Source organism: Choloepus didactylus, chromosome 17, assembly GCF_015220235.1.
Source record: "Choloepus didactylus isolate mChoDid1 chromosome 17, mChoDid1.pri, whole genome shotgun sequence".
Classification (NCBI taxonomy): Eukaryota; Metazoa; Chordata; class Mammalia; order Pilosa; family Megalonychidae; genus Choloepus; species Choloepus didactylus.
The window spans coordinates 61,569,981-61,591,931 of NC_051323.1; the positions used below are offsets into that span (position 1 = coordinate 61,569,981).

The window sequence follows — 21,951 nt, forward strand, 5'->3', positions numbered from 1 at the left end:
CTGCATCAGTCAACAGGGAGACTTTAGAGCTGCGGCATTTATCCAACAAATTTCCCTTGGAAGGAAAGAAGCTGAAGTTTCAATTCTGTATTGCTTAAGTCTTGGTGATCTGTGCAGAGGCAAGGACTGAAGAACTCAGATGGACCAATTTGTGGATGAGATTGTCCAGGCACTACTGTGGAGAATCCTCGGGTTCCCAAATATCCCCTGGAGTTCACGGAGAAGGCTGCTGAGCCTGTTGGTATCTCTCCCCATGCAGAAGGCCCGGGGGCCTCTCTGGAAGTCATGCTGATTTGCTCTGGACTCTCTGGAAGGCTTGGGAAGTTGAACAGTTATGAAGACATTTGTGGCCATTCGGCCATCTTAATCGCATTTTGTGGTTTTTGTCTTAATATTCGTCCCTCCCTCACCCTCGGTCCCTGTGATCCTGGGGCTCAAGAGGGTGGCGAGTAACCCAGGCATGGTATTCCCGGGCTAGAGTGAGTGGTCCAGGGCTGAGCGTGAGACCCAACTCCAGGGTGTCTGTGGAGCCACTGGGGAAGCCGTCTCTTCCACTCTTTCCCACTGGACTGGAACCTGAGAGGATACAGGTGGCATCCTGCCACCACGTGGATCCTGGGAATAAAGTCAACACAGCAGGAGAGCACAAGTTGTCTCTCCAGTAACTCCCTTTAAAAATGCTTCAGCCTGAAGCACGCGTGGCCTGGAGATTAGCTTCTGCGTACATGTGAGGGCTTACTCGCTGGCACATGCCGTCCTGTCATCAGAAACCACCTTCTAGGGGGAGTTGCTTAAGCTCTTGAAGTAATTTATCTGTGAAATGAGTTGAGGATGGGTGGGTGGCTAAGACTATGCACCTTTCTTCCCTCTGCTTAAACTGAAAACCCTACAGAATGGTAAATTAAAGATTAAACAACTGGACATAAACAGAGCATCAGAATCCTGCAAGCTGGGGGCCCCATCCTTGGGACCAACACTCTGTCTGTGCTCTTGCTCCTACATTCATCTCTCTTTCCACAGAGAACATCCACGTTTCCCTCTTTCGTGCCTGGGACTCACCTGAGAACCTGAAGGCAGAGTGGGGACACTGCAGAGCTTGTAAGAATAAATGCTATGCTTTTGTGTGTGTGTGTCTGTTTCCCAAGTACATTTTTATATATCTATCAAGTTTTGGTCCAAGATTTGCTTTCCTAAATATACTTCCTGGTAGTGAGGTAGGGGGTGGAGGGATACAGTCCCATTTACTTCTAACAGCTGGCGGTGCTGATATTTACAAGAGCCCCCCACTTGTGCAATGACCAAATTTCCCTCAACAACAGGGCTGATCCGATAGACGCAGGAAAATCAAGTTGTGATGACATTCGTTGGGTCCTGAATTCAACGGCGGCCCCTGGATTTTTTTATCCACTGAGGTGATACATTCCCTTTTTGTTTAAACCAGTCTTCTTTTTTAACAGGGGTGAAGGAAAGAGTCCTAACTGATCAGCATATCCTAAAACAATGTTGGAAAACAATGTAGCACCCATAACCTGTAGTTCTCATCATTCCTGCAAAAACAGAAATGTAACTCATGCAAATTCTAATTCATTCCACTTTATTCTGGGATATATATTACAGATAACACAACTCACAAACATACCAGTGGACATTGAAAACTAAGGCCATCCTGTGAGTTATTTTTAAAACTTGGTGTTTTGCACATAATGCTCTTTTAAAAAAAAATGAATTACCAAAACCAAGATTCTCTTTTGAAATAAAAACTCATGGTAGGTACAAGACAACTTTAGGGCCATATCTAATGTGAACCTTATCATGTGGCAAAACCGTTTTTGTTTTCTACGGTGTTAAGTGACAGCTGCAAGCATTAACCACTACCTCAGCACCAAGCTCTCTTCTCAGAGATGTTATCACAAGTGTGTTTACCAAGTATAGCGACAGGTGTTCATAAACTATCTTCCTCCCAGTGAGGAGTAAAAAGAGACTTTTACCTAAGAAGCACACATTCCTGGAACAAGGAAAAGAAAGGGACCTGTAACAAAGGTGCTGAAAGCACATTATCTTCATAAGGGAATGTAAACAATTTAGTGCCACAGGCTCCAAGTGGAGTATTTACTGTAAAAGGGCACAGGGGCCTCGTGGGGTTCACCTCCCTTGCTGCAAAGCCATTTCGGCGAGGGCCACCTTATAAGCTGACCTGGCCCTGCTGAAACAACTCATCTCAAAGGGCCTCGAGTGGAGGCCATTATCTTGCCCTCGTCTGCGTTCCAACCATATAACAAACAAGGAAGGATCTTATTAGGAGCCTTAAATTATGGGCTCTTTCTGACAGTTAATTTTCTTTTAGTCTTTTACCACATTTTTCTAATGAATTTTAAAATTACTTTGGCTTGTTACATCAAAGATGTCTCATAAAAGAACTTGTTACCTAATCAGGGCCCTTTTTTGTGGGTTCAAAGTTTAAGAATAACGGTTCATGTCCTATATAAACCACACTTGTTTATTTAAAACTTACAGAATGGTAAATTAAGGATTTAACAATTGGACATAAAGCACTGTAAAAATTCAGTCTGTCAAGTTTACCTTCAAAGGCCAAAGGCCTGAAAGGGCATTAAGAAGGAACTGCGTGTCTTGCTGCAGCCAATAACAGCAGCTCTGAGTCCAGAGTGACTGGGTGGGCAGGTGTGGAAGGGGTAATTCCTGAGGCCAGTCACAATTAATGAAGCTAAATTAATTTGTACTTGACATTGTGGCATCAATTTTCAATAGCTCTGAGTTCCAAGTTATTAACTGTGTATTTCTTTAAAAAAATTTTAAAGAAAAGAAAAAAAAGGCTTGAACACAAATAAATGAGTAGAGAAACAAATCTAATTTAAAAAGCCTTATTGCAAAATAAAATCAAAAACAAAACAGGACTCTTTTTTTTTTGAATTTATCATTTCTAATTCCTAAAGCAAGTACAATATCTATTCCCCCATTCTTAGGGCTTAACAATGATGAATTTCAGAAAAGATAAAGCTTGCATTTTATCTTAAGCCTGTTTTCTAGGATCAAAAGCAAAAAAATAAAAAGAAAGAAAAAAAGAGTTTCCCTTTTAAAGGTTTCAGAGTTAAATCTGAATGGCTGTCAGTGCTGTTTGGACCAGCTACACTATAAACACCTTCAAGTAGAAAGCACAGCTTTTCTCTCCGCCTCAGCACAAGTGCAATCCTGATTGCTAAACTATTTCTGTGTTTCCAAATATAGCCCAAGGAAGTTTGAAAGAAACCTAAATTAGAAACCTATTTTATTACGGGGGGAAAAAAGGTTATAAAAAAGAAAACCCTTAAAAACCACAAAGTTAGACAGATGGGTTTGAGCAGATGTGCTTAATAACTAATTAGTAGATCCCCAAAGGATTAAAAACAGCTTGTAGGGAGTAGTTAAATAAAGATTGTGTGTTATGAAAGGGCACTACTTAATAATCCCCCAATAAAAATGATGTGTCTACAATGTTCTGCCCCAACCAGTACTTTCTGGAAGAATCTGCTCAGTAAGTTCAGTTCATGATGTGTTTACCTTTCATGGCAAGACACGATTCAATTGTTGGGTACAAGTCACTGTCAAGCAAAATAAGGTATAATTAAAGAGGAGGCATTCGTTCCAAAAGAATGCAAAAATCAGTAAGTAGCTATTGAGGCTGGTTCATCGCAGGAGTAAAGCTGACAGCTTTGCTAACAGCTAAAGACGTTTAATTGCCTCACAGTTTCTGCTACTCTGACCAGCATACCTATTACATGACAAAGAAACAACTAGTGCTCAGCTCCAACAGAAAGGAAACATGATGATACATTTCTGGTTTGCTGGGTTTTCTATTGACTCCTGATGATAGGACTGCTACTAGCTGAACAGTCAAAAGTGTCAATATTCCTATTGAAAGAGGAAACCTGTCATTAAAAGAAAAAGACCCCTTGCTATCATTAAAAAGGATTCATTTCTGTGTTATCAGTTCAGTATTATGAGTAAAACTGTCAAGGCTACAAGAGTTGGTAATTTAGGATAAATCATTACTGCCCTGTCTGCAAGCAATTTTGTCATTGTTTTAACGGCAAAAGTTACATACCCACGCACATACAGAAAACATAATAACCTTCCCTTTTTGATAGGCTTTAAAGAAATATTTCAAAAGATATGCACCTTCAAAAGACAGTTTCTGACTGCAATAACAGCATGTTCTTCTAAGCTTTCCTTTAAAAGAGTATGACTTCATGTATACCATTTTTAATGCAGAAAAAGCTATCCTGACAACAAATGGCAAGGAAACCAGCACAAGGCATGCAAGATTAAGTATGAGTGTAGAATGAAACTTTATGAATTCCTATTTCTTAAAATTCAAACTAAGGTTTCAAAGTGGAGAGCCTGTTCCCATGTGCTCCTTGGGCCACATCCAGGTCTCATTTCTAGTGTGAAAAAGGACACAGGTGGTCTTCTGACATCTAGCTCAGCACAAGGCTAAACGCCAAGATTTCAAGGATAAGGACGGGCTTCCTATCAAAATGCTTGACCAGTTTAAGGACAAGGAGTTTCAGTGTTCTGGCCTTAAGGAAGGAAGCGATGGGTTTGACTGGCGTAGCAAGGAGTGTGAGGGCAGTGGTGAGGGAGAAGGGCCCCGGGCACCCCTGGCTGCGGGTGCCGGGAGGGGTGTGTGCCCCTCAAAGAGGTGACCTGGGCAGTCAAGTACCAGCACCTGCTCCGGGCCAGTGCTCACGAGTTCCAGACCTGCATTCTTGTCTGGGGATCAGGTAATAGGATCGGGCCTTTAAGAAAAACTTGTGTGTATCTTGTCTATTAACAGCTTGATGATTGTTTAATTCTCTGGCCTGATAGCTCCCTGCTAATAAGCAGTATCAAAATTACATTCAGAGGTTTAAAAAAAAATTGTGTGTATAACAATATTTTCCCCACAAAATTAAGTGTAAAATATCTATAACAAATAATGATGATAGTAAGAAATATTTGACATAGTCGTGCAAAAATGGATCTCAGTTTACAAAGGCTTAGAACATTTCCAAAATACCCCATAGGCTTTTAATTTTATATTATGAACCTTAAACTCTTACTCCTTTTTCTTTGAATTTAAATGTGGCTGTTTACGTAAAAATCGGTAACATGCAAGTTCAATGATCTCCAGTCCACCAAACAGTCTCTCTTGCAGCACAAAGATGACAATAGTGATTAGAAAATACCACCGGACAAGACTGTACAAATATATGAGCAGGCACATGGCAGGGCTGAACAGGGTCCAATACAGTATAGAGAGCATTTTCACCACAAGGACCCTGAGCTCAGACTTGCAAGGTGGAATTATACTCCGTCCAGTAAAGCAAAAATTCTTCTCCCCTTGATAGAAGGAACGCAGCCTCTCCTCCTTCTCTTCCCAGCGCCTGTGGCACCAGAGCTGGAGCTCCTCCTTGGACGTGGGGAGGGCGTCGATGGGGTATCGGTGGACGTGGAAGTGGATCTCCTTGGGGAAGTTCCCACTGAGGAGGTGCTTCTCTGTTTGAGGGATGTTGTGAGGATACGCCACAGTGATGTCATGGACAGCGTCAAGGTTCTTACCTGGGTTTTGGAGAAGATAAAAATATAGATCGAGCAGTGATCAGTTTGGGTGGTAACACAGATCCCACACTGCAAGGCAGAGCCAAGCACACCACAAACCAGGACAGTGTGAACCATGACGAGCAAACAAGGGCTACAAGTTCCGGTGCTCCTGGGTACTTGGGTCAATATTTACCAGCCATTTTCAGTTCTTTTCCTGCTTGCTGAATACCACAAAGAGCTTTAGAAAGAAACTGTCTTCACTTGCAGAAACAGTAATCTGCCATTCTAAAACTAAATGGCTGAACATAAGTCAGATTTGAGTTAGGAATTAATGAGCACAGGACTAGCCTTTCTACATCCAACAGAATTCACTACTTTTGATATCTTCCATTAAATACACCTTCTCCAAATGAAATAAAAACAAACCTTATCAACTTCAACCCAATGTTACCATGACAACTACAGAAAAGAAAATCACAGAATCTGATTTGATAAACTGGTCAGAAACACATGGAAACTGTCATAAGATTTTTTTTTTTTTTAAAGCATATAAACTCGAAGTCTATTCAGACCCCGACTCGGTATCCCATCACCCTCATCAATCTACGGATTAATTGAATAATTACTTTGGGGTTGTGTGTATTTCAGCAAAGTCTTATTTCAGATGTTGGAGATGGAAAGAGGCGAGGCACGGCCCCAACCTCATGTCCTCCACAGCACGATCACTGCTTGGTGCCGAGTGTGCTGAACGGCATGGAATGGGACTATCCGAAGGGTAAGAAGGGCTCCAAGAGCCAAGGGCCCACCCCTGCCTGAGGGGCAGGCGTCAGTGCCTGAGGTGAGGGAGCGGCCAGGCAGGTGGAGCCGGGCTGCCCTTCCTGGCAGAGGGCACAGGACAAGAAGGTTACCAAGGGAGGCTGGAGGCATAGGAGAAGGCCTTCATACTGTCATCCTGCAGAATCTGAACTCTGTTCTTGGGGTTAGAAATGTAAGAGGATCTGGAAGGGACCACGTGGATCACTCCACTGACCCCATGAGCAAAGACCCAGAGAAGGGCAGTGCTTTGCCAAGGGTGCACAGTGGGTCGGAGCCTCCTCTCTGAACGTTGCTTTCTCACTCACTAAGTTTACTCAGGGAGAGACTTTTGATTCGCTGTAGAACTATATGAAGAAGACAAAACTAATCTGCAGTGACAGAAATTAGTGGTTGTCTCTGAAGCAGAGAACTGATGGGAATGGAGCAAAAGGAAACTTTCTGGGTGACAGAAATGATCTATATCCTGATAAGGGTGTGGATTTCGTGCTGTTTACATTTGTCAAAATCATCAAACTGTACATTTAAGGTCTGTGATTTCACTTGACTTAAATTTACCCCAGTAGTAGTAACAAAGATATGATGCAACATTTCTGAATGTTCTTTCAAGTCTTCTGTAGATGTTTTCTTATCAGTCTCCATTATCCTGCAATCTACTTTAGGGTAAGTACCCCATGTTTTGATTTGGTTTAATATCTGTTTTGTAAAGTAATCAGAACTTAGTAAGATCTATGTTACAAAAACCAGAAGTACCTACACCACAAGGCTTAGATTCAAAAGCGGAGGGGTGATCTTCAGGAATGCTGTATGTTGTTTATATTGGAAGGTAGAGGAGGTGCAAGTGAAAGGCCCATGGAACTGTTCGTGAATGCCTAGAAGAAAGAGGAGGCCTGATGTGTTGGCTCTAAGAAAGAGAAGTGGGCCAGTGGTTAGAAGCCGCAGGGAGAAGCTTTCTTAAAGAGCTGTCAAGAGATAACGTGTTCACCATTTGAGCAAAGGCTGGGAGACTACTTGACTGGTATGCTACAGTGGAAATTCACACACCGGAAGGTGAGTGTTGTTCTGATCAAGTATTTAAGGAAGAAGGCCTCCACTTTTGCTGATATACTGAACATGACACATCTCCTAAGATGGTATATTGCCTTACCTGTTAACTCACCTGCATTAAAAATCAAGCACCTTTTTTTCTATTATCATCACTATATCCTACTCCATAATAGATCACATTTCCTCAACTATATAAACTAGTTTAATATTTTATTGCCACCGCCATCCCCAGCTCTCAGAGCCCCATTCATTTATGCCCACCTGCCACAATCACAATCCTTGCTCCAGTTGCCTTACATCAAGTCCATCTACCTTTTCCCCTCTTTTCCTCACAATGGAGAAAGCAATATGCCTTCACCTCTTGACACGTGTCATGCCAATTAGCATCTGTGGCTCAGAATTGAGTTCACAATTCATTTATCTTCAAAATGCCTCTGCAATCACTACTTCTGCCCCACCTTCTGCCCAACCCTTCTCCATCAAGGTTACTGGTCTTCATTAATGTCAGCTCTTCAAGCCTTGAATAGTCTCTTTTTCTTGTGTCCCTCCTATCACCTTTCTCTTCATTCTACACCACTTCTCACATTTAATCTTAAAAAGCTGCTCATATGTCCCAGCCTTTCCCTCGCAAGTAGTTCTTAATGCATATTGATCAAATACTGCCATGCAGTATTACAAATTGGTACCAAAATGGTCAAAAAAAGTTTCTTACTAGTATGAGTAAGAAACTAAACTGCCCCTCTTACTTGACAAGCTGTACGGTAGTATGTGTGTGTGTGTGTGTTTGGATTCTAATGCTCAGTATATAAATAGTAAGTTTTGAGATGATGGTACCACTGGCAGAAATTTTCTAAGTGAAAAACTCGAGATTCACTGCAGTGTAGGCCATGGAGGGCTCTGGAAACAGACTGCCTGGGTCCAGATCCTGGTTCAGTGTCTTACTGAGTCCCTTAATCTCTATGTGGTTTACTTAGTTCCTAGATCTATAAACTACCTTGTAGGGTTGTTTTGAGTATTAAATAGGATAATATATGTAAAAACACTTCAAACAGGGCCTGAAACATACTAAGTGCTCAATAAATGTCAGCTGCTGCCGCTGTTGTCACTGTATCACAAAGTCAGCATCTGGGCTCCAACCTGCCTCTCTAACTTTACTCCCATTAATCCACTGATGCGAGTATCTTGTTTGTTGGGGTGACGGGGAGGACCGCATCTGAATACTGTCTCCACACCACTGTCCACAGCACTATTCACCTGGCCCCTGGAGATGTGAATTAAACCTTCTACTTGAGACAAAATGTTCAAATTATTGTTTCTTAAAATTGCCAAGAACATTCCCTGTACTCCTTTTCCTGAAATACTTTATTTCAACTTCCTCCAAAGTCCAGCTCAACTCTCAGGGTTCCAAGAACCTTCAAGTGTCAGGCGTGGAGGGTCTTGCCCTCTCTGAATGCTGACAGCACATGTGCTGCTTTGCTCCTCTGGGCACTCATCTGCCACCCTGTTCTTTTCCTAGTTTCCTCGGCATACCTCTAAGCACCTTCAGGGCAGGGGCCATGTTTTCTCTTTAGAACCCTAGTACCTACTGAGCACAATGCCCTGCTCTAACTAAAAGGATTTCAGCAATGCTTATTTGACTAGTATTCTTATGGAGTACCATCTTCTCATTTAAAAATAGGGAAGATAATAATAATGCCTCTGCATTGGGTAGTCATACGGGTCTAGTGAGCTAATGTACAGAGAGTACTCTGTACAGTGCTTGGCACACAATAAGCTTTTAAATGTTAGCAGTTACATGATAGCTATTACACCTGCATATTAGAATCACAAGTTGGATATTACAATTTCAGTATTCAATGAGACTGCCTTGCTCCAGGGTATTTTTTTCAACCTGAGTTCTGTGAATTCTTGGTTTTTAGAAAGAACTACAATAAACTGGGAGGGGGAGGGGACATTCACCTTATTGCCTATTTAGGCAACATTCCAAAAGTTTACTACAAATTGATTGCTTAGAATTTAGAACTTTGGAATATTATAACTGAACATAATTAAAATACTATCTTTTTATATTACAAACAAAGTAAAGAGCAATATTGTAATGTTAGAAACTAAAATACACAACAAAGTGAGGAAGGGGAGCTGGGGGAGCTGGGGAGAAGAAAACCCACACCGTGAAGCACATTTCCCGACTGAACTGGATCCCGGAGCCGCAGAAATGTGCCAACTCCAGAGCAAGAGAAGGAAACTGAGAAAGGTTTTTATCTACAAGGGAGGGAGTTAGGTGACTGATAATTTTTTATCTTTTTATTAAGTAAATAAAGGTTTCTAGATAATCCACAGCCACAGGTAACTGTACTGCTAAGCAGAAGAGCCAATTTCTATGCAGGTAGAAAAGTTACTTCTCACACCATCCTATCAGGATCGTTTAAGATTCCTTGCTTGGCCCTGTGGCCTCTAGCCTCAGAGGACTAAGTCCCACCAGATAAGCTGGCTTCCTCCTAAAAAGTAACAGGTAGGACAGTCAGCTAGCTGTGATTGCTGAGGTGCATTCATCTTAAGTGACAATAATAAAACGAATATTCAAAAGTTGAGACGTGCCTTTATTTCATTGACGAATTTATAACAGGGCTAAAATAAGGTAATAAGAAGCTCCTGCAATTACAAAGGATTGATGCTGTCTTTAAGTCTTTTGCTCTAAGAGAACACTTTTAAATATGCAGATTAAGATGGCAGCCATCAGTAAAAGCCATTTTAAAAAGATCTCATTGCTTTTTAGATGGTTAAAATGATAAATCTGGATGGTATCTATCCACTAGTAATCTGCCTATATGGAACTAAGAAAATTGAAGTAGTTCTTTTTCAGATCCTGTGTCTAGTGGAAAGTTTCGTACTTTTACTGTTTACAAAGTTAGCACTCTACGTTAGAACAGCCACACTCCCCTGGACTCAAAGTTGTTTTATTACCCCTACCCCAATCTTAAAGGAGAGAAGAAGGTAAATCTAGGGTAAATTTTTGGTCTCAGGCTTAGATTGAGGGAATTTAAAATACTTTTTATGTTTAAGTAACCAAAGTTTAAGAGATACGGCTGAATTTTACAAATGCAACATCCAGAACAAGTGCCTCCAGCTTACCAAGCTGAGCTATGATTAGAAGAGACCTCCCTGGCGCTGTGGGAGAGCTCCCTGGGCATGGGAGAGGGCCAAATCCACACACACTTCTGTGTTTAGGTCAGTCGAAGGGACTGAATGAGCCATTTGTTTTCTCAAATGCATATGACAGTGAAGGAATCCTGAATTGCCTCTGGCTTTTAAAGCATCAGATCCAATGACACACAGTTCAATGACTGAATAGTACAAACATAAGCTTTTTTTTTTTCTTTTTAACACAAAATGATCTTTAATAGAACTGAATAACAACTGAAATTGTCCTTTACTTTCCCCAGTCATAATCAAATATATGCAGGATAAAAAATTTATAATTTTAGCTTTCATTTTAACACTTGCTGTAAAAAAATTAAAAGATTGCACAAGTCTATTTCCTATTAACAGAAATCTAACTACATATATTAGAAAGTCTGAGATAAAGTAACTTGTCATCTAATATTCATTTGTGTTAAAGGGAATGCTGAGGCCGCCTTGTTTTTCAGTTTTAAAAAAAAATTTCCCAAGGATAAAAGGTGCATTTAACTAAGCAATCATTTACTGTCACTCTGATATGTAATAGTTTATGTCTGACAATAAACATGACAAACTGGTACGAGTCAGTACACCTTGAAGAACAGCCTTGAATGGACTGATCTGGATATATTTAGACTAAAAATACCAATAAATAAGATACCTCTCAGCTTTTTTTTTTTTTTTTTTTTTTAATCATTTTATTGAGATATATTCACATACCACGCAGTCATACAAAACAAATTGTACTTTCGATTGTTTACAGTACCATTACATAGTTGTACATTCATCACCTAAATCAATCCCTGACACCTTCATTAGCACACACACAAAAATAACAAGAATAATAATTAGAGTGAAAAAGAGCAATTGAAGTAAAAAAGAACACTAGGTACCTTTGTCTGTTTGTTTGCTTCCCCTACTTTTCTACACATCGATCCATAAACTAGACAAAGTGGAGTTTGGTCCTTATGGCATTCCCAATCCCACTGTCACCCCTCATAAGCTACATTTTTATACAACTGTCTTCGAGATTCATGGGTTCTGGGTTGTAGTTTAATAGTTTCAGGTATCCACCACCAGCTACCCCAATTCTTTAGAACCTAAAAAAGGTTGTCTAAAGTGTGCGTAAGAATGCCCACCAGAGTGATCTCTCGGCTCGTTTTGGAATCTCTCTGCCACTGAAGCTTATTTCATTTCCTTTCACATCCCCCTTTTGGTCAAGAAGATGTTCTCCATCCCACGATGCCGGGTCTACATTCCTCCCCGGGAGTCATATTCCACGTTGCCAGGGAGATTCACTTCCCTGGGTGTCTGATCCCACGTAGGGGGGAGGGCAGTGATTTCACCTTTCAGGTTGGCTTAGCCAGAGAGAGAGGGCCACATCTGAGCAACAAAGAGGCATTCAGGAGGAGACTCTTAGGCACAAATACAGGGAGGCCTAGCCTCTCCTTTGCATCAGCTTTAAAATAAAAAGGCTTGTGTGAGCAATTTAAAACCAACTTGTATTTAGGCTCAAGCAGTACCACTTTCTTTGTAAGGGAAAATTCTATTCTTTCCTAAAGGAAACATGACTCATTTTTCCTTCTGCCCAGGTCCAATTCTTAAGGATCACACAGGGGGGTCAGCCAGACTTCACTGGAGTTCCGGCCCTGAGTCTAACCAGCTCTCTGACGTTGGCATGTTCTTAATCACTACAAGCCTCATCTGTAACTGTAGACAATACCAAACCCCTTGGGTTTTGTGAAGATCAACTGGGATAAGGAAAGTGCAGTGCATAGAGAAGTGCCTGGCTCATAGTGTGTGCTCATATTATTGTTACTGGGTATTATTATTTCTCTAGGTGGGACAGTCACTATAGCACTTGGAATGAGTTTAGGTTTAGGCTCCTATCCTTCACCTTCCTTCTCTAGATTCTTCCTTGCTTTGTATTCCCCTCCATGCCTACTAACGCATTCCTTAGACATTTTAAGATAAGCATAGACATTAAATCCTCTGATGGCAATCAGAGTTAAAAGCTGATGGTCTAAGCTCTAGGATCACAGTCTTCCTGCCCCATATGTATTTTTTTTTAATGAGTCAAAGTTAGTACTTAATATTTTCCTAATAAAGAATAACCCTGGGCTTAAAAATCAACCTTTAGCTGAAAAGGTGAAACTAAAAACGGTATCCTTGTGAACAATCTTGCTTATTCAACCTGAACTAGGTTCTTCACAGATAATTTCATGGGCATATATTGTCACATTCCTGTCCTAAATCTGTTGAACTTTTTGTGTTTTGGATAAATGGGTGTATCTTTTTGGTTCCGAATATTTCTCTTCTGATGGCTCTCTTCTCTGGATTTTCAAAACAAGTTTCATTTCCTAGACAGAATGAAATACGTCAATTTATTCCACAGTTTCACACAGTTTCCAATACAGGTCTCCCAAAAGGCAAGACCTGAATAACAGTATGTGCTTGCTGAGGCCAGAGACTGAAAAGACACAAGGTCAAATTTAAATCACAGTTCACGGAACTCTCCTAAATACAAAATGAATAAACCCAAAGGCTCATTTATAAGCAGTATTTATGTATTATTCATTTCATGGGTAATTTCTAAAATTCAAAACCAAGGCTAAGAATCAATGTTAATTTCAAGGTTCTTCAATGAAAAGGTTTGAAATTTGCAGAGACTATCTTTGATACCCATTATGCACCAAAAATAAAAGTAAAAATAATTCTACTACTGCACTGAGCTTTGTAGCAAGGGTTATAAACAATGACCTCTCCTGGACCAGGAAACATCTTGGTACTTTCAAGGGGCTATTACAAATAATAATAGCATGGGCCTTAGCAGCCTGAACGGCTCCTGTGAGTAGCGTCAAGTCTGTCTCTGGGACACTGAGGTTTATTCTCCGACATCCAGTCTACTCCTCTCCAAAGGTACAGAGCAGAGACTTCCACAGGACTGAGCCTGGCTCTAGGGATGAGCCCTAATTTATCCAGGCCAATCATGATAATCCCATTTACCTTACCAGGGACAATTCAGGACAGAGAAATATGAGGGGGTGTTTTTGGAGAGAGTCTTAAGAAAACCCCCACAGAAAAAAGCTGACACACCATAGAAGTCAGAATGGAGAAATGGTTGAGAAGGTGGAGTGGAAAGACCCTTGCTGAGACGCTTAGGAGCCAAGGTCTAACCCTGAAACATGTCCTACTGATAAACTTCTAGTTTACTATATTTCCTTACTTTTCAATTGGTTTAAATCCGATTTTCTACTAGAAAAAGCCAAAAGTGTATTGATACAGTGGTGCATTAACATCAAGTGCTATGAGTTAATCATCAATTACAATTTAAAACTGAAACTTCATCTTTGGCATTTTCTATTTCTGAGGAGGCTTTCTTTCTATCATTGTTGAGTGTTTGTTCACCTTTTACTATCAGCCTAATGGCAGGCAAATCTTTGATTTTTACTTATGTGCATATGTGTACATTCAGATTCACTTATCTTTCTCATAGCTTATGGACTTCTATTCCTGTCTTCCTGCCCCTAAACTGTATGCATATTTTATATTTTTCTGAGAGATAATATTTTTTCCCATTTAATGTTATAATCCAGCTTCGATTTCTTTCAAACAATCACTTTTTCTAGCATTCTTTATTAAATAACCTCTCTTCACTGTACTGAAATACCTATTTGGCCATATAGTAAATTCTCAAATGTATAGTTATCTTGACTCCCTTCTCTCTCCTGCTCCACTGATCTATGTTCACTGCTGCCCTAAGACCACACTGGTTTCCTTAGGGACTTAATATCTGGTAAAGCAAGTCTGCCTATGCGTTCTTTTTTGTACTATACTTGGCTCCTCCCAGCAACTTTTTTGCAGTATAAACTTTAACAGCATTTAATTCACTTCCAAAACAAATTACACCCCACCCCCAACCTATGCTGAAATTACATTTGCATTGTATTTACATTATAATTTTGGAAGAAATGACATTTTGGTATTATTTTCTCATCCAAGAAAAAGGTGTGCATTTCCATTTGTTCAAATGTTACTTTATGCCTTCTAACAAGATTTCTGTTTTCTTTCCATACTTTTGTGGCTTCATGTAAAATTTATTCTTAAATAATATCATCATTTTAATCACCATTGTGAATGAAATATGTGTTCCTTTTTCTGTGTTTAGGTGATGACTGCTAAAATAGAGAGACTATTTACAATAAATTTATCTCATATGCAGCCACTTAATGCATTTTCTTATTAATTCTAGTTGATTTTTTGACCAGTCTGTCTTCAACTTTATAGATTTTCTAGCAACAGTAAAAACATAGTTTTATCTTCAATGTTCCAGTCTTTATGATAGTTCTTTTCTTTCTGCATTAGCATTTATGTAGTAAAAATTTAACCAAATGTGGATTTAAGTGCCTTAGCGTGAGATAAGATTGACTGCTAAGTTTTGGGAAAATAATATTATATTTAAATAGTTAATTTTAGTTTTATTTTTCCTATATATTTTTTTATTAGAAATGACTCAACTTTATCAAATATCATTTCAGAATCTATTAAGTTTTTTTTAAAGAATATATTAGTTAAACCCATGTGAACCAAAGTAGTAGGAAAATATTAAAAGGAAAAAAATTAGAAAAGCAAAGAGAAATTGAAAAATAATAAAATTATGGTAGAGGCTTTGGTGTACAATTTTCATAACTGCACAATTCTAGTAGATAAAAAATTTCAGTAAATACATAAATGGATTGAATAACAATAATAAATTTGATTTCAGAGTTTTATACAGATCTTCATGTGCCTCAAAAATATCTGGGAACACTTATAAAAATATGATCATTTACTTGGTGACAAGAAAACCTAACACATTTTCTAAAAATGGAGATTTTACAAACCATATTCACACATCATATTCAATAAAAATAGAAAAAAAAATGGATGAAACTTCCCTCAAAAAAAATCTTCTTTATAACCTTTGGGTGAAATATGAAGTCAAAAGGAAAATAATGAACCTACTTAAAAAAGGAATGGAAAAGAGAATCTAGTCATAGTGAAGGCAGTATTCAAGAGAAAAATTTATGACCCAAAATGCTTCATTATTAAAAAAGAAAAATAAAAGACAAAGTATTCATATTGGAAAGTGAAAAAAAAATTGGAAAAAAAAAGGAAACAGGAAGAGAAAAATACTACAGACAAAAAGCAGAAGTTAATGTAGCAAAACTAAAACCTAGTGAAAAGAATAAGTAAATGCAAAAGCTAGTCATTTTACAAGATGAGTAAAATACTTAAACCATATGAACCTGATTAAGGAAAAAGAGAGCAAAAATACAGAAGAGATTAAAAGAATTATGAGGACATGAATTTACATGTGATAAAACTGCATAGAACTAAATACACAAACACACAAATGAGAGAATGCATGTAAAACTTGTAAACTCTAAATAAGGCTGGTGTTTTGTATCAATGTCCATATCCTGTTGTGATACTGTACCATAATTATGCAAGATGTTACACTGGGTAAAACTGTGTGAAAAGTATACAGAATTTCTCTGTATTATTTCTTACAACTATACACAAATCTATAATTCTCTCAAAATAAAAGGCTTAATTGGGAAAAAAATTGAGAGAATACTACGTGTTACTCTGAACAAATCCAGTGATGGTGAAATTACCATAAATACAGCAGTAACTGGGCTCTTTTTTTTAAAGGCCAATTGTGTTTTCATGGAAGATTTCAGTCTGTTCATACTTAATGAAATGACTGATGCTTGATTCTTTCAAGCTGTATGTTCATTATTTGCATAACATTGTTATTTCCTCTATTTTGCTCCCTTATTTTTCTGGTTTGATTGAAGTTGCTTGTCATTTCACTTTTTCCCTCTGTTCACTCTGACAGTTTCATTATACCCTTTCACTTCATTAATGGAAAACTTTCTTTGTGTGAACTCATATTATCTGAAAACAATATACCCACTATTTCCTTCATAAGATATCCTATTTTCTCCACTGGTAATGGCGGTCTAGGTAATTTGGACTAACTGCAAATGCTGAGGACAACTAAAACAAGGCTGGAGCTAATATTAAAAACAAATGTACTGGGATTATAAGTATCAGTAAAAAAAAAATGGTTTTAAGTGTTCTTAAAACCTGCAAAATGTCTTAAAGGCAGAGATAACTTACTGGCCCAACTCCAGGGAAAGATTGGAACCCAGAGAGGCGAGCCCAACACTCAGGCCACTTTTACCCTGGGAGTTTTTGCCAATCTGAAAGAATTCCTGAGAACTGCTGAGCTTCAATCTCAGGGCAAGGTAAAATTAAAAGTTCAAATCTAGTCCCCATCAGTAATGGGGATTTGGGTCAACACCCCTCAATACCTGCAATGTCCTTAAAGAACCCGAAGAATAGCAAAGAGCTGGAAGAGGAGCAGCCCCTGTAGGTCCCACAGACCTGTAGCCTGTGTCCTTTCGTGATCCACAAAGCCTCAAGCCTTGAAATAATGTCACTCTAGGCCTCAACTTCTACAAATAATTTTTCAAACATAATGTTCAGAAAAGTTTAAAGTAAGTAGGATTTAAGAAGCATGAGCAAGAAAACAGCAGGAATAACAGACAATAAAAACAGAACCACAGGGAATTCAGAATTTGGAATTCCAGACAGCATGTAAAACAATTCTGCTTCCTATATTCAGGGAGATGAACAAGCTTAAAATTATGGCATAAAACTGAAGATACAAAAGGGGACATAGCAGCTGTGAAAAAGAACAAAAGACAAATTCTAAAAAGAACCAAAAGAAAAAGTCTAAAAACAATAATAAAATTTAAGAACGCGATGGTTGGGTTTAATAGCAGATTAAATAAAGCTGAAGAGAGCATCAGTGAACAGGAAGATATATCAGGAAAAAAAAATACAGAATAAAGTTCAGAGAGATTGGGGAAAAAAAGGAAAATATTGAAGAGAGGCCACGGGACATAAAACAGTAAAAAGGTTTCATTGTAATACCTGAATGAGAGCCAAAACAGTATGTGAAAAACAATGGTTAAGAATCTTCCAAAACTTGATGTAAGTTTGGTAATGGATGCTGGTGATGGAAGCACAACATTATAAATGTAATTTATGCCACTGAATTGCACCCTTGAAAGTGTTTAAAAGGGGAAATTTTATGTTGAATATATGTTACCACAATAAAAAAGAGAGAGAGGGAGAAAGAGAGCCTTCCAAAACTGATGAAAGACATCAATTCAGAGATTTAGGAAGTCCACGGGTCCCAAATAGGATAAAGGAATGGAAATCTGTAGACAAATAAACAACAACAAAAACAAACAAACAAACAAAGCAGGAAAAAAATCTTAAAAGCAGCCAGAGAAAAATAAAGTAATAGCTGACTTCTGAGCAGCAACAACATGATATAATTGTAATGCTAACAACTGTGAAATAATAGCGTCAATGTGCTAAAAGGAAAAAAAAACTGCCAACCCAGAATTTTACAACCAATGAAAACAGCCTTCAAGAAATTAAGGCAAAATAAACATATTTTCAGAAAAATAAAAACGAGAGAATTCATCACCCACAGACCTGCACTAAAGGAAATTCTAAAGGATGAACTTCAGACAAATGGAAAAATAATCACAGATGGATCGTCAAAGATGCAGAAAAGAATAAACAAAAAATAAAATGGTAAATATGTGGGTAATATCAACAGTTTTCTAGGTTTAAAATATATTTTCTCACACAATGACTGAAATACTCAGAAACAATGGGATATAACATTGAAAAGTAACAGTACCAACAAAACCACCTTTAAAAAGAGGTATAAGTAATTTCCCAATGGGCAATATACAGATGAGAAATATTTTATACCAAAATATACCTCCCCACCTTCCTGCATCTTCTGGGCCTCCTGGGGTTAGAGACCAGGCAACTCATTGATTACTGACTTCCTCTAGGAATTTACACATCTCTGTGGACCAAGCTCCCCGCCAGGATCCATCAATGCCATCCAATCCCGCCAAGCACCCAGACCTCTTGCAGTCATTTGGCACAGACTGGAGTTAGGGGTGGAGGGGAAGCAAGCCACACTGAGGTTACTATCTCTGCAAAGTAAATAGAAAAAAGTACCACTATGTATTAGTGCTAGCACACACATACACACAAATTACACTTTGTGTTATATTTAATGAGTTATTTTCACATAATTTACCCTCTGATTGATTTAATGACACTTTATTTTTTAGTATATTTACTTGTGTTAGAAATGCAATTCTTGCTGATCTTTTCCTTGATATATTCTAAAGATGACACAGATTTGTAACTGCCTTAGGCTTGTGCCACACCTCCTGGACTGGACTCCTCCTTAAATGATCAAGAATTAAGTTATCTTATTTTCAATCCACTCAAAAATTAGTAATTCCTATTCAGTAAACTTGACCTCAGCCTGACTGAGGATTGAAGATCTTATTAATAAGATTTTCTTATCAACCAGGGCCAATCCAACAATGGCTGCAGGCATTCTACAGTAGGGGCTTATTAATTCAAAAGACTCTCTGATTGATGAAAGGTGTGGGGCAGATATTTCTGAGCAGGGTTAGACCTATTCTGAAGGCTATATTTCCCTCTTCTTTCCACTACCACCACCTGCTCACATCATTCCTCCCCAATCAAATTAAATGTTTCACCAGGGAATACATTTCATGGCCTTTGTACTCTTTAATAGAAACAGTCATCATTCACTCTTCCTGATTTTTCTACTTTGCATTTTACCTTACAGCATTCAATAAAACACAGTGAGTTGACGTTAACGGTAAAGAACATGAATCATCACAGGGAATATTCAGACTGTCAAATGGTGAATTCCTAAATGCAGGTCTTCTGTGTGTCCAGTTCTTCATCTGTGCAAAGGCTGCAACTACTGGGATGAAGGGATAATTTTATGGAACTGAAACTTCTTTTCTACTGAGAGGAAAAAGAATCAGGAAATATGTAGTTCAATTCTAAGAAAAAATCTCAGATTCTTCCAAGGTTGCACAAGAACACTAGCATCTATTCTTCTAGTGTATATGGGATTTCTTTTGAAGTTAAAAAAAAAATAAATAAGAAAAAGAAAAGTGCTTTATGTTGTTTGAAAAACATCAAAGAACAGAGCAGATATCCTGATACCAACACTTCGGATCGAAATAGGTTACATTTTCCTGCTTTTTGTTTTTAAATTAAACGTCAACAATGCTCAAAGACAGATGCTAACATTACAGAAAGTGGGAAACAAACCCAAGTACTCTAAGCCTTTTAAAATGATCAAAAAACCAGCCAGGTGGCAGTCGACATTTGTAGACTCACAGCTGCGGGCTCTGAATAGCTGTGGTTCACATGCAGCTACCTGTGCTCTTCCAGGCTGGTAACATTGTTTCTTCCATCCTGAGACCTCTAGAATCAATCGCTGACACAGGGGAGGGAACACTCCACAGAACAATGTTCTTTCTGTGGATTTTATTCTTTGGATTACAAGACTTTACAAGATAGAAAGACTTTACAATATTTCCCAAATCTTACCAACTAGAAATTCCTTAGTGTCCACATACTTCTCAAAGCAAATCCTCCCCAAACATCTATGGAGTCTGGGGTAGGGTAGAGGGGTGTTAAAGGTGCACGTATTTTTTTAGTAACCTCTGTCCAATTTCAGCAGAAAGAAGAATATACTAAATAATTCCACTACATTTGAGCGGTAGAAGGGGTAGGATTGGGCTTGAGGGACACCTCAGGTAAACCTAGTATTAAGGAGCAGATGCTTTCTGTGCAAATATTCATAAGGAGACAAGGAAAAGAGGAGAAGTGCTTCCTTCCAGGGTTCAATTTATGAACTGGGAAAACCACAAACCAAAAAGTCACTGTAGTAGTAAGAACTGAGCTTTCTGTTTAAATTGGTTAGAAAAAACATATGGAGACTCAGTATCTGGAAGAAAAGCTACTAATCATCATCTGACGGTTAGAGCTGAAATATTAACAAGGCAATTTGAAAGAAACAGAACTTAAGCTGGGAGAACAACAATACATTATGGAATTAAATCAGAATATATTAAAAAATGTCAAACAGTCAAAGATTGTATCTTTTAGTCTTGATTTGGGGGAAAACAATGCATTTCAAACTTTTTAATTGCAGTTTTGAGTTACGAAGCAGTGTTTTGAGAATAAAGAGCAAACTCACCTAACTATTAAAGACAAGGCTATACAAAGCGGATAATTTTTATTCTCTGAATCTATCTAAACAGATTGACTGAAGGTTCCTATGGAAAATGCAAAGCTACCATTTTCTGGCAGTTACTACAAACTGCAGAGATCTGTTCCTTCTTCCTAGAAGAGAGGTTATATCAGTGATTCTCAAACGTCAGTGGCCTAAGAATCACCTGGGCAACTGGCTGAGAATGAAGATTCCTAGGCTTCATCACCAAAGATTCTCATTTTGTGTATATGGGGCAGGATCCAGGAATCTCCAAGGAGATTCTGAGGCAGGGGGTTGGAGGGCCATACTTGGGAAACACTGGGTTGAGGGGATGGTTCTAAGAAGAGAAGGCCATGGGGAGTTGTGTTCAAGGACCGGGCTCTGGAATCAGATAAGACTCTGGGTTGTTTGCTAAGGCCACTCCTTCCTAATATGTGGCTTTGGGAAACATAGGCAACCTCAGAGAGGATTATTTGAGATCATCCTTAGTAAATGATCAATAAAGGTTGTCTATTTAGATTATTTTTAAATTTATTTAAGGTGACGACAATTTGATGTTCTCATTCACATTATAGAGTGAATTACTTAATTACAACAGTAGCTAACCACCATAGTTGTGCCCAGATAGGAGATCTGATCAGAGCATTGAACAAGACTTTCCTATTTTGAGGTAGTGGAGAGATCTTGTTGGATATGATTTTAGGTAACTGAGGGGACAGCAGAAGGGCACAATATGACTGGGATAGGAAGAAAACATTTAAAAGGGAAGCAGATAGCAAAGGCAAGCTCTGCTGGTGCTGCAATTTTGCCAAAAGGCCCTGGTTGCTTCTAAGTTTAGCACTGAAAATCATTTCTTGATGCATCTGGCATTCCCAAATTATTAATAACAAAAACCTGTACCAGGCTGGATTGGAAAGAATAGCTTCCCTCTCCTCTAAATCAGTCCAGTTTCTCAATCATTTCTCAATCCTTTATGTACCAGTAGAAGAAAGAATAGGAAACAAAGAAAAAAAAATTGGTGCATGAGTAAAGTTCCCTTTTCCTCTTCATTAGCACTAGAATGCCTGGTAAAGATCCATGTTTGCAGAAACCTTCATTTGTAGTACAACGTGGTGGTGGTGGGAGGTGAAAATGAGGGA

At 38.7% G+C, this 21,951-nt stretch overlaps 1 protein-coding gene across 4 annotated transcripts in view; it reads right to left on the minus strand.

Annotated features, from left to right (window-relative positions):
- Positions 1-1,577: 1,577 nt before the first annotated feature.
- Positions 1,578-21,951, minus strand: part of LCLAT1 (lysocardiolipin acyltransferase 1) — a 229,471-nt gene continuing 209,097 nt past the window's right edge. For all 4 annotated transcript variants that reach the window (XM_037806563.1, XM_037806562.1, XM_037806561.1 and 1 more), the window contains one exon: positions 1,578-5,595. In XM_037806563.1, the coding sequence (XP_037662491.1) occupies positions 5,093-5,595 (503 nt within the window). In that variant the 3' untranslated portion in view covers positions 1,578-5,092. The remainder of the gene's footprint in view (positions 5,596-21,951) is intronic.